Source organism: Miscanthus floridulus, unplaced genomic scaffold (genome assembly GCF_019320115.1).
Source record: "Miscanthus floridulus cultivar M001 unplaced genomic scaffold, ASM1932011v1 os_1664_1, whole genome shotgun sequence".
In the NCBI taxonomy this organism is placed as follows: domain Eukaryota; kingdom Viridiplantae; phylum Streptophyta; class Magnoliopsida; order Poales; family Poaceae; genus Miscanthus; species Miscanthus floridulus.
This window is the reverse complement of record NW_027097841.1, coordinates 38,221-56,807: the sequence shown is the minus strand read 5'-3', so window position 1 is coordinate 56,807 and position 18,587 is coordinate 38,221. Positions and strand designations below refer to the sequence as shown.

Here is an 18,587-nt window from a genome sequence, read left to right as displayed (position 1 = left end):
AAGAAACCATTAGGGGCTTGTCACGTGTGTTAAAACCCTAATCCACTCCAATACGTGGATTGAGGCAAGCACCCAAATAAGATCTTGAGAATATGCAAAATAAGAACAAGTCCAATAGATCTTTTATGTCACGTCTTCTCTATAAGTTGTTTTAGTATTGTTAATTACAACATTTCCAGAATATAGAAAATCACTGTTGCAAGATTATCCAAAATTTGAGTTCTTTCTTTCTTTAAGAGAGATAAGGCAGTTTTTAGAAATCCTCTTAAAAATTCTAGCTAGAGCAAAATTGATAAACTACCTGCTGCTGCACCTGAATTTCACAAATGCTGCTAGTTTTTAGGTACAGGAGATTGGACAGAAGATTTGCTGTGCTTCCTTAATAAGCTCTAGGCCATAGGTTTCATATAATGGTTAAGTGCATAATACACGAACAATGTAGCACCGGCAACGAATCAATACAGATTTTTAGAACGAAGATAACTCATACACCTTTACAAATGTAGCGTTAGTTACTTTGAACTACAGACACGCACAAGGATATCAGATCTAGTTAAACCAATCTCGCGTATGGGACTATCCCAGTCTCTCTTCTTAGGATCACTGATGTTCGCCCACTCATGCAGATAATATGCGATGCTGCTTCCTTTCAAGCCAACCTGCATGGTCAAAGAGTTCATAGTTGTAGTGCGTACCCCTTTGAATTTAAGAATTCAATGGGTACAAAGAAAACCATGCATGTACTGTTTAACTTTTCATGAAAATCCTTTCTATTTCCAGATGTAACTATTCACATCCTATAACCAGTATTGGCTGAGCGGGTATTGAGCATGCCTTAAAAGTAATAACCACCTTAAAATATGTAGCAAGGTATCAAAACGTCAAATACCTTCAACGAGGTAATAAACAAGTGTTTCATAATTGCTTATGCAAAGTATAAATGCTTTGGAGTACACTCACGATAACTTCAAGGATATATCAGAACCATCATCATTATCGAGCGAGCTTCCTGAATGCAATGCAGTCATTACAGATTCAGACGACTGTCCATCTTCAGTGAGGATATTTTCTGCACCAGCAGCAACCACCATTGTGCCAGCCGTTAGCACCTGAGGCATCTGCTTATAAGAATAAGAAAGGAATTATAAACATGCTCTTTGTTGCCAGGGGATACACTCGAAGTCCGGGTGCTATATAGAGAGAAATATGATTTGTTACTTGTTCTTTTAGACGCCTGTTCTCATCTTCCAGCTGTGTGCCCTACAAGAAACGGATGTTATAGTCAAATAAATATAAGATTTTATGTAAAGGAATATGAATTGCATGTAATAATAGATTGATTATCATAGAAGAGCAATGTCACTACTACAGAATAAGCAATCACTGCTGGTCATATCACTATCCGGAATTTTAAAACCTGACACTGATAGATACATCAGCTGCCGGTTAATAAGGAAAAGTCTATCACCGCCATAATTTTATACCGACCGACAGTGATAGATATTATCACTGCCGGTTGCTAGTACAATCCGACATTGATGTTTATCACTGTCGGGCTGTAGTGTCAGCCGGCACTGATCCACAGTCGGACCCAAATTTTTTATGTATCTCGGTTAACTCCAAACTCACATCCATCCAATCCACACCTCTATCCATTCTCTCTCTCCGCATATACTTCTTCTCCTCCCGTGATTTCCTTTGCGCCGCTCGCTCCTCCCCCGCTGGACCTCCCTCACCGCTGGGCCCTCCCCCTTCCCGCGTCGTCTACCTCCGCACCGAGGGCTTCACCATCTTTGTCGCCGTCGACCCGCGCCTGTTCCGCCGGGAGGGGCGCAACACCTCGTCGTCGACCCACGCCTGTTCACCGGGAGGGGTGCGACTACCTCGTCGTCGACCCGTGCCTGTTCCACTGGGAAGGGCGAGACTACATCGTCGGCGATGAGCGATGGATCGATGCCGCCGCCGAGGTGCGCTTCCGCTACACCTGAGACCCTCGTTCGGATCCGGAGTGCTGGTGCCCGATGGAGGTGGATCCAGATTCATCGGCGGCAAGAAGGAAGAAGGTGCGCCCGGCGACGGATCCATGACTAGGTGTATTCCTTCTCAATCCCATGAACATATGCATCGTTCTTCTTTGTGATGTACAAATCCTTCTTTGTCTGTGATGTACTGATTTGTGATGTACTGAATTTGTGATGTACGAATCCTTCCCAATCGTTCTAATTTGTAATGTGTTGAACCTCACTGGCGCCTTTAGAGCTTCGCCTAGTACCCTAGCCACGCCCGCTGGACCACCAGGAAGCTGAAGGACCCCACCGGAGCCCTGTCAAGGCCCCGAACGCCTCCACCGCTAACCCCACGCCGCCGCCCGCCGCCGCGACGCCATTGCCGGCCGCCTTTACCCCCCTGGCGAGCTCCCCATGGCCCCGCGATGCCATGGAACCCCGTAGCAGCCTCATCGAGCCACCACAGCGCGAGAACGCGCGGGCTCGCCATCGGCGAGGAGCGCCGCTGCGAGACAGAGATGAAGGAGCCACTACGCCTAAGCCGCTCGGTGCACTCTGCACCGTGAGCCGAAGGGAGGAAAAGGAGAGATGGACGCGGTCCACCGCGGACCAAGCCTGCGGTCCATGGACCCACGCGCTTGAGTCCACCATGGACCAACCCCATGGACCCGAGCCCATTAGGAGCCCAGCCGGGCCACGTGGCCAGCTCAGTGTCTGACACGTGTCCAGGCCGGCCCGACCTAGACTAGCCTAGATCTAGCCCAATACCTGGCCCAGCCCGAGCCCGGTCAACCGTTGACCGTTGACCCAGTCCCACCTGCCAGCCTCTGTTGAACCGCGAGCCAATCAAGAAGCGCCACGTGTCACCACTGTTGTGACTAGATCAAGATCAATTCTCGCTGGAACGCTCGCTCTCCCTCTCACGTTCTGTGAACTCGCGACGAACAGATGAAAGCCCGAGAGTTTTGCGCAGCGCACACAACTGCTGCTTTTCTTGTTTTCTCCTTTTATTGACTCACACCATTACAGGCTCGGTAAGGCCACGAACACCATCGCCCACATCCCGATCTTCTTGCTGTGCCATCCCACAGCGCCGAAACGTGGCCGCCATTACCGGGCCGAGCTTCAACACACGCACACTTGCATGGAAAGAAAGACGCGCACGGCGCTGAACTGGCCGCGCTCACCACTAATCTAGGACACGCCTAAAACAGAATACATGCAACGCAACAGACTTTATCACAACAATCACCTGATTAATTCACCCCTTTTCTTTTTCGGAAAATGGTTTAAACTTAGAAAATTCATCTGACCTCAGAAAAATATGAAACCAGTGTTCAAATTTTTCTAAAAATAAACTCTACGTCATAGGCTTATGTTTGAGTGCATTTGGGTCTTTTGATTTTCTATTGCTTCTTTGTGATCATCTATAGGAGTTGCTTATAGCAGCTATATGGATCGTTTGGTAGACCCGAAGGAGCCGTAAACTGACGAGTACGACCCCGACTACACGAGGAGCTTGGCTATGACTTGCCTGTAGGTGCCACGTCCCACCCAACCTCGTAGAATCCTATTAGACATGCTATAATGTAGATGCTTGTGCTTTACTTTTATGCAAATGTTCTATGATAGGTTGCATGGTAGAATTGCTTGTGAGCCATTACCTTGTCGCAACCTATACCCTACACACCCGCTATTAGGCTAGACGCTCGCTTACTTACTTGCTACTACTTCTACTACGCATTATATCTGTGATGTGATGCTTGATGGCAGATTGTTTGTGAGTGGTTAAGGCACATGATGCCGATAATGTGGTAATAACCGGGGAGATCTTGGCGTGCGTCTTGGGTGTGTGGTGTGGGTCGAGTCGACCAGACATGATTCTACGACTTGTCGTTGGATGAGTCTTGCTGAGGGATGCGACTTGGGCATCCCTTACGAGAGGTACCTTGGCACGTGCATGTGGGATGAGAAGGTCCTGGGGTGGAGTGTCTTTGTGGGATGAAGGCCTAGGATGGAGGTGCCGTCGAGACACGGGGCGTTGGTTGGCCCCTTGAGAAGATGTCTTGTCTGGTCCCACTAAGGACTGGTATGTCGAGAGAACCGGATCATAGTCGTGCACACCACTCGCTCCAATTCGGGTGGGAGACGGTTACCCGACCAACTAGGACGGTGCCACTACTATTGGGATGAAAGTGGGTGAGTGTAGGGAGGTATGGGCGCGTGACCCACACCCTCCTAAGACAGCGTAGTGACCTCTGGTGGTCCGGTACTGCGTCTAACAATCTCAGTGTGCCAATGGACTCCGGGGTGGCCCAGGGCTGAGTGATAGGGTGGCATCGCACCGGTTGGGAGGCCGTCGGCATCAGCCTAGGGGAGGCACCGCCGATGATGGTGATCTTGTGGATTTCCATGTGTACAAGCTCTGCAAAGTTGATCGATCTATACGTATAGCCGCGTCCGCAGATATGGACATTCCTATGACTTATGCGTCCCTTGATTAGTGAGTGGAGTCCCTTCTTTTCTTCCCCCGGGTTTGGTGTTGGATTCCGGCGTTGGCCGATGGGGCAAGGCACAAGAGGGAGTCGTCTTTATCGCCTAGAGAGTGTGAGAGGGGTGAGATGTGTGTGATGAGATGGGTGAACGTGTGGATGAGACGGGTTAAAACATGATGAATTATTATTAAAACTTGACATACTTACATAGGAAACCATAGCCACAAATAGGTCTTTTGCTCTACCTTGCATTCCACTTCCACAAAGCAAACGCAAAGCATAGAGTGGGAGCCAGCTGCCAGTACAAATCGTACTGCTAATTGTTTGGCAGGTTCTGAGTCTGAGTACGACTTCCAGGGAGATGGTTGGGAGGATTAGAGGTCTTGTTCTACGCTCGAGTTTGGTTTATGAAGATGGAGTCGACGCCCGCTGTCGTTCTACTTGATGTTGTTCCCGTTGTTGCATGCTCTAAGTGATTCCGCAAAGTGGCGATGCAATAATGAGTAAACCTTGCTATTTGTACTCTCTTGAGACAGGTATTCGATGTATGACTGTGATGTCAACTGTTATTCGATAATGTGATGGAATGATTATCTGGGACTATCACGTTATACTTTGAATGTGGATTTCCCTTCATGGAAATCGGGATTGTTTCATCTACTGGACGTCGCTAGGGGTCATCGACCATGTTGGTGGCCATCTCGCAACATGGCCAAGTGGAGTGTCGACCGCAGGGGATCTTTGAGTGCCGTTTCAACCAACATTGGGTCCAACGTCGTGTCTGCTGCCAGTGGGGGTTGTCTCGGCTGGCTCCACAATACCAGGTTCGCCTCGGCCTCGAGTCCAACTACCTCACGCGACAAGCTAGGACGGTCGTCCTGCTAATGCTCACGTGCAGAGGGGGCCTCAAGCTAGGCACAGACGTTGGCCGCACCCTCAGACACATGGAACATTGAGGAAAGGTGCGCCCGGAACTCCACCAGCGAGACGGCCGGCCAAGTCCCACCAACGAGCACGATGAGAACAAGGGAAAAGGTCCGCATTAGACGCAGCGAGCTCTGCATACCTTGGGACGACGAAGACCACAACCTTGGGTCGACTATCAGTGTCACCTGGAGGTGGTGATAGCGGCAGTGTATAGTTGTGGTGCCGCTGCGACGGGCGATGAAGGCAACAACGGTGGCGATGCATGGCTTGGCATGACGTGACGTCCCTGCGACATGTTGGGTCTCCTAGGTCCGGCGTGGCGACGCGTCCTAGAAGCACCCCGACCGAGCCCGGCCTTTGAGGATGAATGCTTGCGCGGCAGCAAGCGACCTCGCTTGCACGCCTAGGCTCGATGGCTAGTACCCCGGCAATGGAGGCAGCGGGAACATAGCGACACTAAGCGACGACATGGTCATGCGCTAGGTAGTTGAAGCAGAGGCAGCAGGGGTCTTCCTCCCAGCGCACAAACTTGCTCCTACCTACTGACCGACTGGCGGGGAAGAAGGGTAGGGCATGTGGGGATAGGGAGGACGGCGATGCCCCATCTGAGGCCGCGTCCGTCGCTGGATTGGTGGCTACCGGTGCCTGGGTGGTCACCGGTAGGCTGAGGCTAGGGCTAGCGGCGCAGCCGCCAGCGTGGCTGCCCGTCGCGCGCGAGCCGGTCTGTACGAGTTCTTGGTCATGCTGTTCAGGCTGTGCAATGTGCCAGCGAAGTTCTAGGCCTCGATGAATGAAATACTGCAGTCGTTCCTATATCGCTTTGTGCTATTCTTCGATGATATCCCCATCTTCAGCAACACGTGGGCTGATCACCTCCGTCATGTACGCGCCATTCTCGCCACGCTTCAGCAGCATCGTCTTTTCACAAACGCTCCATGCGCGCCTTTGGGGTGGACTCCATCGCCTATCTGGGCCATGACATCTCGGCGGTTGGCATTGCAATAGAAGCCCCAAGGTCCAAGTTGTGCGGGACTATCCTTTACCTCCCTCGATGCTCGCGGTCTGCGGCTTCCTCAGCATTGCGGACTACTATCGCAGGTTCGGCCTCGACTACAGCAGTGTCGCTGTGCCCTTGCTCACGGAGGGGTTTCTGTGGTCCACAAAGGCGACTATGGCTTTCGATGCCCTAAACACAGCCATTATCACGACACCGGTGCTAGCGCTTCCCCACTTCGCCCGGCCCTTCATCGTCAAGTGTGACGTGTCCACCTATGGCTTCGGTGTAGTACTGCTCGAAGACAAACACCCCATAGCCTTCTTCAACTGGCCGGTGGCCACCTCGACACCGCTCCCTAGCTTCATACGAATGGGAGCTGATCGTGCTAGTGCACACCATCCACCGTACTTCGTTGGGACTTTATGTTTGTCCAAAGCCCACCACATAACATTCCTTTGTATTTTATCATAAGTCTTCTCCAAGTCAATAAAAACCATGTATATGTCCTTCTTCTTCTCCCTATACCGCTCCATAACTTGTATTATTAAAAAAATGGCTTCCATGGTTGACCTTCCGGGCATGAAACCAAATTGGTTCATAGAGACCCGCGTTATTGCTCTCAAGCGATGCTCGATAAATCTCTCCCATAGCTTCATAGTATGCCTCATCAACTTAATTCCTAGGTAATTAGTACAACTTTGAATACCCCCTTTATTCTTGTAGATCGGTACCAATATACTTCTTCACTCGTCAGGCATCTTGTTCGATCGAAAAATATGGTTAAACAGCTTGGTTAGCCATACTATAGCTATGTCCCCAAGGCATCTCCACATCTCAATTGGGATACCATCCGATCCCATCGTCTTACTCCTTTCATCCTTTTCAACGCCTCTCTGATCTCAGATTCTCCACACAAAACGCCCATTGGTGTCATCAAAAGAGTCATCCAACTGAAAGGTTGTGTCCGTATTCTCACTATTGAACAATTTGTCAAAATACTCTTGCCATCGATGTCGGATCTCATCCTCCTTTACCAAGAGATGCTCCCTTTCATCCTTAATACACTTAACTTGGTTGAAGTCCCTTGTCTTTCTCTCACGAACCCTAGCCATCCTATAAATGTCATTCTCTCCTTTTGTACTCAAATGTTAGTAAAGATCCTCGTACACTCTAGCCTTTGCCACACTTACAGCTCGCTTTGCAGTCTTTTTTGCCACCTTGTACTTCTTTATATTGTCCACACTCCTGTCATGGTACAAGCGTCTATAACAATCTTTCTTCTCCTTAATAGCCCTTTGGACTTCCTCGTTCCACCACCAAGTATCTTTAGCTTCGCCTCCACTTCCTTTGGTTACTCCACAATATTTTCCAAGATTCTTGCAACTTCAATTTTGATAGAAATTTCATGTACAATAGCATATAGATGAAATGGCAAGATCTCAAACAAGCAACTTAATTAAAATGTCATTGTGCACTGAACGCCAATAATTTGTCACTACACATTATCTGATATAAAATTCACAAAAGCAATCAGGTTATATAATCATTTCTCACCTTTTGTTGTAATTCGCTGATTTGTTGTGTGAATAGCTGGTCCTGAAGAGATATGCATTGTATGGAAAAACAGTTATACACAAACTTAAACAAGAATCTGAAGGATGTAGAATTCCTTGAGCAGTCACCCTACCTTTGTACTAAGCACTCTATGCAGTCCGGCTTCAAGTTTCCTTTCCATTTGGTGCAATTCCTCTACACTCAATCCCTCAAGGTCTTCACCTCTCATCTGTCTACAATATCGAACAGTAAAGTCATTTGTTAGCTTCAAGGGTCCCTTTTCTCTCAAACAAATATTCTTTGAATCACATAATCAATATGGAACAAAACATAACCTAAGTCCATGAGTTGCTTCTGCAAGTTGCTCGTTCAAACCAGTATACTTGCTCTGCTCTACCTGAAAATTTATAAGGGAAAATAGGATTACTATATAAGTTAAATCAAACATTATTAATTATACATATACATACTGTTAATTCTCGTGACAGTAGTGCATGCAAACTACACTTGGAGAATAAGAAGTCCTAGACTGATTAACAATAAGATTGTAAGGAATACTGAGTACTATATGGTACTATGAAGAAACACTTATTAGTTCACCAACGTGTATCTTGACATATCATGTTGAAGGAAAAAAAGGATAGCTTGATAAATTTATCAGTCAATTCCTTCTCTTCAGAAGGTAAACATCGAGTTTTCTACAGATGGTTATATAAAAGTAGTTGTAGACACTAAAATTGCTCATGAATAATTGATCAAACATAAAAGAGTACTTTGCAATCTTTATTCAATGTATCTCTCCCCTTATTTGAGTATGCCTTCCAATGCTCATGTACTCTGATCAATGATACTTTATACTAAGATCTATGAAAGTTTGCATCAGCTAACAATTGGCCAAAAGATGCATGAGTTAATCACAAGGAACTACAAAAAGGTAGCTCATTAAGTCATTTGCACAACAAAAATGTAGTTGTTGTATGTGGACCTACTAGACTTCCCATACATTTCTAACTTTTTTTACATCTGTCCTTCCTGTCAAAATGCTTTACACTACTAGCCCACTAGTAAGAAAAGATCAAGGAAAAAATTAAGAAAAATATTGCTAACATAACATACAATCATACATTCAAATCAATCGGAGGCTGCTGATGTGATTTCCCCAGATTCTTAGAATGTGTACTGTACTTGTCAATGATATCATTCATACTGTTCAAAAAAGCAAAAGCAAACAGTAAATAATGAAAACATACAAAGGAAGCTTAGAATGGCAAGGAGGATATGAAATTTGAAAACACAGAAATATAGCAATGTCAGCATCTTCAGGAGTCAGCTTGAAATGCAGAAGTTTAATAGGAAAACAATTCGGTTCCAGTAGGAATTAAGAAAAGCATTCCATGTTGCAACCAGGTCTAAGGTCAGTACTATGCTAGAGGCATTTGTGGTGTCATATATATTTAGTAGCCTCTGTCTAGTCTTTTAGTATTATGTATAAGTCACATACAGTGTTGGACATGGAAATGTATGGATTAAGTGACATGCATGTATTAATTATCAATCAAGGCAGACATAAGGTAAAACAGCTAGCTAGAAAATCAGATTAAATCACATAACATATACTTTTTTCACTCAAACACAAGAGATCTACAAGTCTTTGTATTAAAAGAGAGAAAATGAATCGAGTGTGTTGGCCTGATTGGATCTCAGATTCAGATCTAGAACTACCAGAGGGCAGCTTGGCCCTTGACCGCTTGGATTGAATGGAAAAATGCAATGGCCTAATTTTACAATTACACTCCCTTGCCCTTTATAGGCAAAGGGGACTCCTACTTGCTACAACATATTTCAACCATTAAAGTGGATGCTGAGCATATTCTTAACACTAGGCTTGGAAGCCAAGAAAAGTAAAAAAAATGAAGGAAAAGTAAGATACAAGTGCTTTAGCACTAGGCTTATCTATCAATCTCCCCCGAAGCCTTGTGCCGAGCACTGGAGGTGATCTGCTGTAGCCCAATCCTCTCCCTCATCTCCTAGAACTTGGACTTCCCCAACGACTTGGTGAGAATGTCAGCCAGCTGATCAGTAGTGGCAATGTGGCTAGCCTTGATGCTACCGTCCTCCAAGCAATCTCTGATGAAGTGGTACTTGATGCGGATGTGCTTGCTTCTTTCGTGGAAGACAGGGTTCTTAGTCAGAGCTAGAGCAGACTTGATGTCCACCTTCAGCTCAACCACATCCACCTTCCTGCCAAGGAGCTCTGCCAGCATTCTTGACAGCCACAACGCCTGTGTTGCGTGTTGCGACAGTGGTGGTGGCGATGTACTCCGCTTCATAGCTTGAGAGGGCCACCATCTTCTGCTTGAGGGACTGCCAGCTGACCAAGTAATCACCGAGGAAGAACATCGTCCCGGTTGTGCTCTTGCTAGTATCCACATCGCCGGCGAGGTCGCTGTCGCAGTAGCCGACGAACCGTGCCGTGTCAAGGGCCCTTCCGTAGTGAAGACCGTAGTCGAGGGTGCCCGCCACGTAGCACAGGATTCGCTTGACGACCTGCAGATGCACCATCGTTGGCCGCTCCATGAACCGGCTCATGTATCCGACGGCAAACGCAATGACTGGCCAGGTATGGACCAGGTAGCGCAAGGTCCTGATCAACCGCCGGTAATGGGTTGGATCAACCTCCTCCGCCGTGCTCTCCCGACTCAGCTTGAGCTTCTCCATCGGGGTGTGGGACGGATTGCAGCCTATCATGCCGCTGAGCTCAAGGATGCGCTTGGCGTAGTGGGTTTAGCGAAGGGCGATCCCGGTGGCATCCTGGCGCACTTCAACGCCAAGGTAGAAGCTGAGGAGGCTGAGGTCGCTCATGTCGAACGCCTCCTTCATCTGCGCCTTGAACACCTCCACCTTCTGCTCTTCAGCGCCAATGATGATGAGGTCGTCGACGTAGGCGCCGACTAGTAGAATGTTGCGTCCGCTGCCCCGCCGGTACATCGCCGCCTCATGCGCGCTCTGCTTAAAGCTCATCTTCTTGAGTGTGGTGTCGAGCTTCGCGTTCCAGGCGCGCGGTGCCTGACACAAGCCATAGAGTGCCGTGCACAGGTGGTACACCTTCCCCTCTTCTCTGGCGACGGCGTAGCCAGGTGGCTGGCGCATGTAAACCTCCTCCTTGAGGTCACCATTCAGGAAGGAGGACTTCACGTCCATGTGGTGGACTTGCCACCCCTCTTGAGACGTCAGCGCGAGGAGGACACGGACTGACTCCATGCGCGCCACGAGGGTGAAGGCATTGTCGTAGTCGATCCCCTCCTACTGAACGAAGCCGTGCGCCACCAACTGCGCCTTGTGCTTGATCACCGTGCCCAGCTCGTCCTTCTTGAACTTGAACACCCACTTCAGGGTGATAGGGCGGTGGCCGTCAGGTAGTGGCACTAGCTCCCAGGTGCGGTTCTGCTCAACGAACTTGAGCTCCTGCTCCATCGTCGCCCGCCACGCCGGATCACCCTGCGCCTCAGCGTAAGTGGTCGGCTCACCGGCGTGCGTTAGATGAAGCTAGGCGAGGAGCCTCTCGGGTTGGTCCGGTGAAGACTGGTCGCCGAGGATGCTTGCCACCGTGCAGTATCGCAGAGGCTCATCATCATAGTAGGCGTCTAGGCTGTCTTCATCATCCTCCAGCGGTGTGGCGTACTCGACCTTCGGCTGCCCTGCGTGCGTTGGTGTCGCAGCGGGCGAGGTAGAAGACGTCGAGGAGGTCGGCTGGTATGGTAGAGAGATCGGCTACGATGATGTAGAAGTCCGAGAGATCGACTACGGTGCTGGAGGGGTCGGAGCTGCTACCGATGGACTGCCGACCACCGCCGATGGGCTACCGAGCTCCCCCGGATTTGGTGATGGCGAACAAGGCGGAATTGGTGAAGAGGTCGGCGCTGGTAATGAAGACCCATACGTCGATGAAGATGCACCTTGTGCTTTCTCAGCACCTCCAGCCCACGCATACTCGACGGTGAAGTCGCGAAGCGCGGTCGCCGACCCGTCATCCACCGCCTTGTCCCATGCCCAGCCACGTCCTTCATCGAACACAACATCGCACGCCACGTGCACGCGCTGTATCGCCGGGTCGAGCACGCGGTAGGCCTTAGCCCGCTCTACGTAGCCGATAAAGACCCCCGGCGAGCTACGATCATCGAACTTGCCAACGTGGTTCAGCTCCTTGACGAAGGCTAGGCAACCGAAGATGCGCAGATAGCTGACCGCTGGCTTGCGCCCGTGCTAGGCCTCATACAACGTCTTGCCATCGAGCGCACTGGACGAAGAATGGTTGAGCAGGTGTACGACGGTCATCACGGTCTCTCCCCAGTAGACCTCCGGCATGCCACGCTGTTTGAGGAGCGCGCGCGCCGCTGCCCCCACCGCTTGATTGCGTCGCTCAACCACGCCGTTCTGCTGTGGTGAGTAGGACGCGGAGTAGTGGCGCTGAATCCCCTTCTCGGCGTAGTATGCCGCAAACTCAGCTGCCGTGAATTCACTGCCATTGTCCGTGCGGAGCACCCGAAGCTTGCGGCCGCGCTCCTTCTCCGCGGTTGCCTGGTAGCGCTTGATGGCATCCACTGTTGCCGCCTTCGAATCAAGCAGCACGGCCCACATATTGCGGGCGGCGGCGTCGACGAGCAGTAGGAAGTAGCGCCGACCTCCAGGAGTGGTCTGTGACACTGGACCGCAGAGGTTGCCGTGCACCAGCTCGAGCTGCTCGGTGGCGCGGTAGGAGGCTTGACGTGGGAAGGGCCAGTGCTTCAGCTTGGTCACAACACAGGTGTCACAGAGCTGATCGACGTGGTCGACGCAGGGCATGCCGCGAACCATCTCCTTCTTGCCGAGCTGCTTCAGGGCTTCGAAATGAAGGTGCCCGAAACGCTCGTGCCAGCGCCACGCCTCATCATGCCGGCGTGCGGTAAGATAGAGGGGGTGCGCCACCTGTACATGCATCACATAAAGGCGGTTGCTTCCCCGGTTCACCTTGGCGAGAAGACGGCGGCCTCTATCACAGATGCGCAGCACACCGTCCTCAATCTCCACAAGCGAACCATTCTCATCCAGCTGCCCAACGCTGATGATGGAGTTCTTCAAGGACGGGATATAGTACACCCCGGTGAGAAGACGGTGCTCCCCCGTCTTGGCCTTGAAGATGACCGAGTCGACGCCCTTGATCTCGACAGCGGAGGCGTCACCGAACTTGATGGAGCCCTTCACGCCAGAGTTCAGGCCGGAGAAGAACTCGCGCCAACCAGTCATGTGGTGCGTCGCACCGGTGTTGAGGTACCAGCCGTCAATCTTGTCATCGGCGGCACCTTTGCCGAGGAAGGCGTGGGCGCGCGGCTCATCGAGGTGGAGCTCGACGGAGCCAGCCGACCCGGAAAGGGGAAAGCTTGGACCTTTCACTCCCTCCCCTATGTCTTGCTGCAGCTCGACGCACCCGTGCGCCAGGAACAGGGTGGCATCCTGCTCTCTGCTTACGCGACGTGAGCCTACCCACCATGGCGTGGAGGAAGGCGGCAGTCCTTAGCCCAGTGACCAGTCCTACCACAATTGTTGCAGGTGTCATCCCGGGTCGCCTTGCGCTCATCGGTGGCGCCGCCATCAGCGCCAACCTGGCCCCGGGGTCCCTTCTCTTTCTTGCCGCCGCGTGGACACCAGCGACGCTCCTTGGAGCCGGACAAACCGGATCCTTCCTCCTTGTCGAAGATGCGCCACTGCTCCATCGTGTACAACAGCTTGCCTCCGGCGGCGCTCGACTCGGTGTGAGGCCCCTCCTCTCGGTCACGTCCTCGACGGTGAGCTGCTCGAAATCGAAGAGCGTCTCGATCGACATGACGATCTGCGCGTACTTCCTCGGCATGTAGCAGAGGAATTTCTCCACCACGCGCTCCTCCGTGAGGTCGGTGTCACCGTTGCGCGCCATCTGTTCCATCAGATTGGTAAGACAAAGGGCAAAGTCCTTGACTTGCTCACCAGGCTGAAAGGCGAGGCCTTCCCACTCCCCTCGGAGGCGCTGCAACGTCGCCCGATGCACACGATCTCCGCCGATGCGTGCCGCGGCGATCAATTCCCACACCAACTTTGCCGTAGCCTTGTCGGCGAGGGAGGCGCCAAGCTCGGTGGGGACGATGGAGCACAACGCCTCCAGCGCCCGGTGATCGTCGTCGTAGTCGCGCTGCCGACGTGAACCGCCTCCCACAGTCGCTGGGCCTGCAACTTTACCTTCATCAGCAGGCTCCACTCGTGGTAGTTCGACTTGGTGAGCATCAGCCACGGCGTTCCCGCTCCAGAGTCATGGTAGACCGTCTGCAGCACCAGGGAGCGGCCGCACCGACCACGATGCCGCTCTGGTGACGGTGACAGGCGGCGGCGCTCGACTGGGCTACGCGATCCTCCAGCTGGCTCCGGCTCCCGCTCCATCTTGGCGCGTAGTGTTGCGGCCGCGGCCCGCGGCTACTGCGGCCTGGGCCGCAGCCGCCGCCTGCTTGGCCGTCTTGGCCGCCGCCGCCTCTGCGGCAGCAAGGCGCGTCGCGCGATCATCGACTCTGGCACCCGCCGCAGCGCGCGCTCTCGCAATCTGGCTGGCAGTGGACATGGCGCTCGCTCACTCAAGAACCCTCTCGGCTTCGATACCAGATTGTTAGTCCGATTTGATCTCAGATTCAGATCTGGAACTACCAGAGGACAACTTGGCTCTTGGCCGCTTGGATTGAATGAAAAAATGCAATGGCCTAATTTTACAATGACACTCCCTTGCCTTTTATAGGCAAAGGGGAGATCCCACTTGCTACAGCATATTCCAACCACTAAAGTAAATGCTGAGCATATTCCTAACACTAGACTTGGAAACACTAGACTTGGAAGCCAAGGAAAGTGAAAAGGTGCAGGAAAAGTAAGATACAAGTGCTTTAGCACTAGACTTATTTATCAGAGTGTAAGGGGGGAGATCACCCACCCACACACACACAGGCACCCAGAAGTAAGTTAGCAAGGCGAATGTGCAACAGAAACTGAAAAAGATGACCAAACTCAAAAAAGCATTATGATCTATCCCAATCAAAGGTATTGAGTGGCTGAGCCCCTTCGTGCCTGTTAGATGCCAAAGATTAGCCTCATCAACTCTCACAGAACAATCTAAACCCATGGTGCCCCTCCATTGAACGTGCAGTTCTTGCAGTGTTTCTAGAGCCACAAGCTCCAAGGGCAACCATGAAATTGAACCCTTTTCATAGAGATTTGTGCAGTGTACTCACCAACATGCCTTATTATACCAGCCACAGTAGCAAACATCGAGGCATCTTGATCAGATGCTAGGTTTCAGAACCCGAAAGCACATACCGCATGCTTTGTACCATATTAAATCTCATATGAAACACAAATAGATAAATTTGAAACATAAGCTCATCTAGTTAACTAAGAGCATCTCGAAGAGTCTTTTAAAAAATTTACTCTAAAACATCATTTGGAGTCATTTGAGTAAAAATTACTTTATATATCTTTGTACCCTCCAATAACTGTTCTATATCTTTCATTAACAATAATAGCTGTTCTATATCTTGTGCGCACTCTGGCTAGCGAAAAATCCGGAACAAAGGATGTCTATATTTTGGTGATCCAATTAAAGAGGTTATTGGAGGGTTTTTTTTTGAACCAAAATCTCTATTTTTATAAACTATGAAGGATATAAAGAATCTCTTGGGAGTTGCTCTAACATTTTGTTTACTTTTCCCCTCTCTGTAAAATGTGAGTTCCATATAGAAACAAGAACATTGAATCAAGCAAGTGGCATATTGGCGAACGCGTCTTCTAATCTGAAGTACAAAAAATATATATTGGCGAACGCTCATAATCAAACATCCTATAGCTAAGCCGTACATATTTATATTGCTAATAAGCCGTACATATTTATATTATAATAATAGATGTTAAAATTTCTCTTGCGCAGCAATAGCAATATATGGTAAGAGCTACTACCTACAACCTGATGGGTTAATAACCGGAGGCAGCACCAGCCACAAGCGGCAGTACTTGTCCAGAATAGTTTTATCCCACCAGCACGAATCACGAAAGGCTTCAGCGGGGGGAATGATCAGGTCTCGTGCATGAGGCAAACCGGCACATCAAATCACAGGTACGGCCGTTCTCCATGAGCTCTCGGCCCGGGAAGCACGCCGCTTAGCTTATCAACGACCGCCACACGGTGATCCAAAGAGCTCGATCAGCTCTATCGGCAGCGTTTTTACAGCAGGACATGCGGCGGGCAGAAAATTAACCGGACACTAGAGTGCTCTCGTCGGCATCAACATGTAGTATAGTACTACGAGCTACAGCAATCTGCCAATATATTTATCAGCAATTCAGCACGCCGTAAAAGAGTAAAAGTAATCTGCGAGCTTTGCGATCGGGTCTTAGGGAAATACTGTAGAAAATTCCCCATTTCTATGGGACGTCAGGGAGTTCACGGGCATCCACCAGAATCGACACACGGAGGCTCTAGGTGTTCAAGGGGAAGCTCGATTTCAATTCCACACAACGGATAGAAACCGTACGTACTCGAAGAAACGAATTCCCTCGTAATTAAGCCAAACCCTATGAAAGAAGGACGAGAGAGAAATCTGTAGGTAGCCACTAGCCAAGCACGAAACCCTAGTGTGCAAGGATCCGAAACACCATGAGGCACCGTGATGGTACTGGGTAGAAGAAGAGCCAGATCTGCAATAATAATTTCAAACGAGAAAACACAATGGCGAGAAAAAAAGGTTTCGAAAAACGGCAGATGTGATCGAGGTCGGATGGGCGGAGTGGAGCTGAGCAACGGTAGCTAGCGAAGTGAGCGCGTGCCTGGAGCTCGCGAACTGAGAGAGCTTGCCGGTGGCGGAGAAGACGACGAGCGCGACGTCGGCATCGCAGAGCACGGCGAGCTCCTCCGCCTTCTTGAACAGCCCGCGCCGGCGCTTGGAGTAGGTCACCTGCCGCGCTGCCGTGTTCTCTATCCGCCGTATCTCCCGCCTCTCGCGCGCCATCTCCCTCGACGCCGCCGCCGCCTACTGCTCCTCCTCTCGTCCTCCTACACCCACGAATGGCTCTCCAGGAGAAAACCGGCCGGTGGATGCATCGCGAGGAAATTGGCCCCCCCAAAACGCGAGGCCCATGGGCACACCAGCCAGGTAGTACGAAAGCGACCCACCAATTGGGGAGAAGGGAGGAAGGAGGGACTTGACTAGGGAGGCGACCCGAAGCGACAGTAGAAATTGAAAGCGAGGCGAGGCGAGGCGGTCTCCTTTCCTATTGGCAGGCACTACTCCAAGGAAACAGGAATTGAAAGCGAGGCGAGGCTAGTGGCGAGGCCGCTGCGGTCTCTTTTCCTATTGGCAGGTCGGTTGCCTGAATCGTATCGTTGTTGTTCGTAAAAAGATATTATTTTTTTTGTGAAAAAAATACTATTGAATAATTTATGTAAAAAAAAACTATTTTATCTAAAAATTTACGACCGTTTAGACGTGACACAACCAAACGAACATGTTCCAAGCCGAGTCGGGGGCAGGGCACTCACTTGACCGCCGGTCGTTGTTTATGGCCCGGAAATATCGGCCGAACATGTTCCAAGCCGAGTCGGGGGCAGGGCACTCACTTGACCGCCGGTCGTTGTTTATGGCCCGGAAATATCGGCCCGCTCCCGGCTGACACGCGGGGCCCCGTAGCGTGGAGGCGCGTCGCCAGGCGAGGCTACGCGCGCTAGCTAGCACACGTGCCGCGTGCAGTTCGGCCACCGGCCAGACCAAGCGCAGGGGGCAGGGCCAACCGGCCGAGGTTTTTTACCCTTCCTGATAAGGAACAGTAGTACTGGCCGCAGCAGGCACTGGCGCGCGCCGCGGTCGCGCGTGTGTGGAAAACGAGAGCCGCGCACGCCAGCCGCCGGGATTCACTGTTCCGACGTGAGCCGTGTGGCTTTTCGCGCATTCTGACGCGGGCCCGTGTCCGTGGTCTCTGCCCCGGTCTTGGTGGGATCGGCGGCGCGGCACACGGGCGGCGGCGGGCGGGAGGGAGGCCAAGGCGGCTTTTTCACGTCGTTGGTTCGTCGTCGGATAGCGCTAGCAAGCCTGGGCAGACGTGTCGGGGCTGCAGGGCTGGCTTGGCGTTGTAGCCTGGGCAACAGTTTCTTCTAGGCACGAGGGCGAAGCGACGGGGCTGACGCTGGCCAGAACGGGCGGCTAGGAGAGGGACGAAGGGGTCGATCACCAAATCACCATGGTACGTAGCGTTTGGTTCCTCCTCGTTGATCCCGACGGATTTGGTGTTTGCTTGCTTGGAGTACTCGAGTACACACCTGACTCTGACTACTGCTTGGAGCGGACGTATGAGTGGCGTCCAGGAACCGATGGATTTGTTGGTGTAGCGAATCGTACCACCTTTTTTTTTATATTTTAATAAAAAGACGTGCTCTGCGTGTAGCTGTGTCGAGTGGTAGTACGCTTTTTCGTTATCTTTGTATAATAGTATAATAACAAGTTTAGCAACTCCTTAAGCTTGGCTATTGTTATTGTGGAGGCAATTTTAAAATTTATATAGCAAAAAATAGAC

General features: G+C 50.8%; 1 protein-coding gene across 2 annotated transcripts; it reads right to left on the bottom strand.

Moving 5' to 3' along the window:
- Positions 1 to 375: 375 nt before the first annotated feature.
- LOC136534201 (MADS-box transcription factor 55-like) lies at positions 376 to 17,186 on the bottom strand. Of its 2 annotated transcripts, none has more exons than XM_066526667.1 (8): positions 16,848 to 17,186; positions 9,104 to 9,185; positions 8,315 to 8,376; positions 8,113 to 8,212; positions 7,980 to 8,021; positions 1,219 to 1,251; positions 961 to 1,118; positions 376 to 659 (listed from the first exon to the last, which is right to left on the bottom strand). In XM_066526667.1, exons 1-8 carry the CDS (start codon positions 17,027 to 17,029, stop codon positions 650 to 652), a joined length of 669 nt encoding a protein of 222 aa, XP_066382764.1. In that variant the 5' UTR covers positions 17,030 to 17,186; the 3' UTR covers positions 376 to 649. The 2 variants fall into 2 exon arrangements, with proteins under 2 accessions (XP_066382764.1, XP_066382763.1); XM_066526666.1 differs by having other exon boundaries at positions 1,219 to 1,260; positions 16,848 to 17,182.
- Positions 17,187 to 18,587: the final 1,401 nt, after the last annotated feature.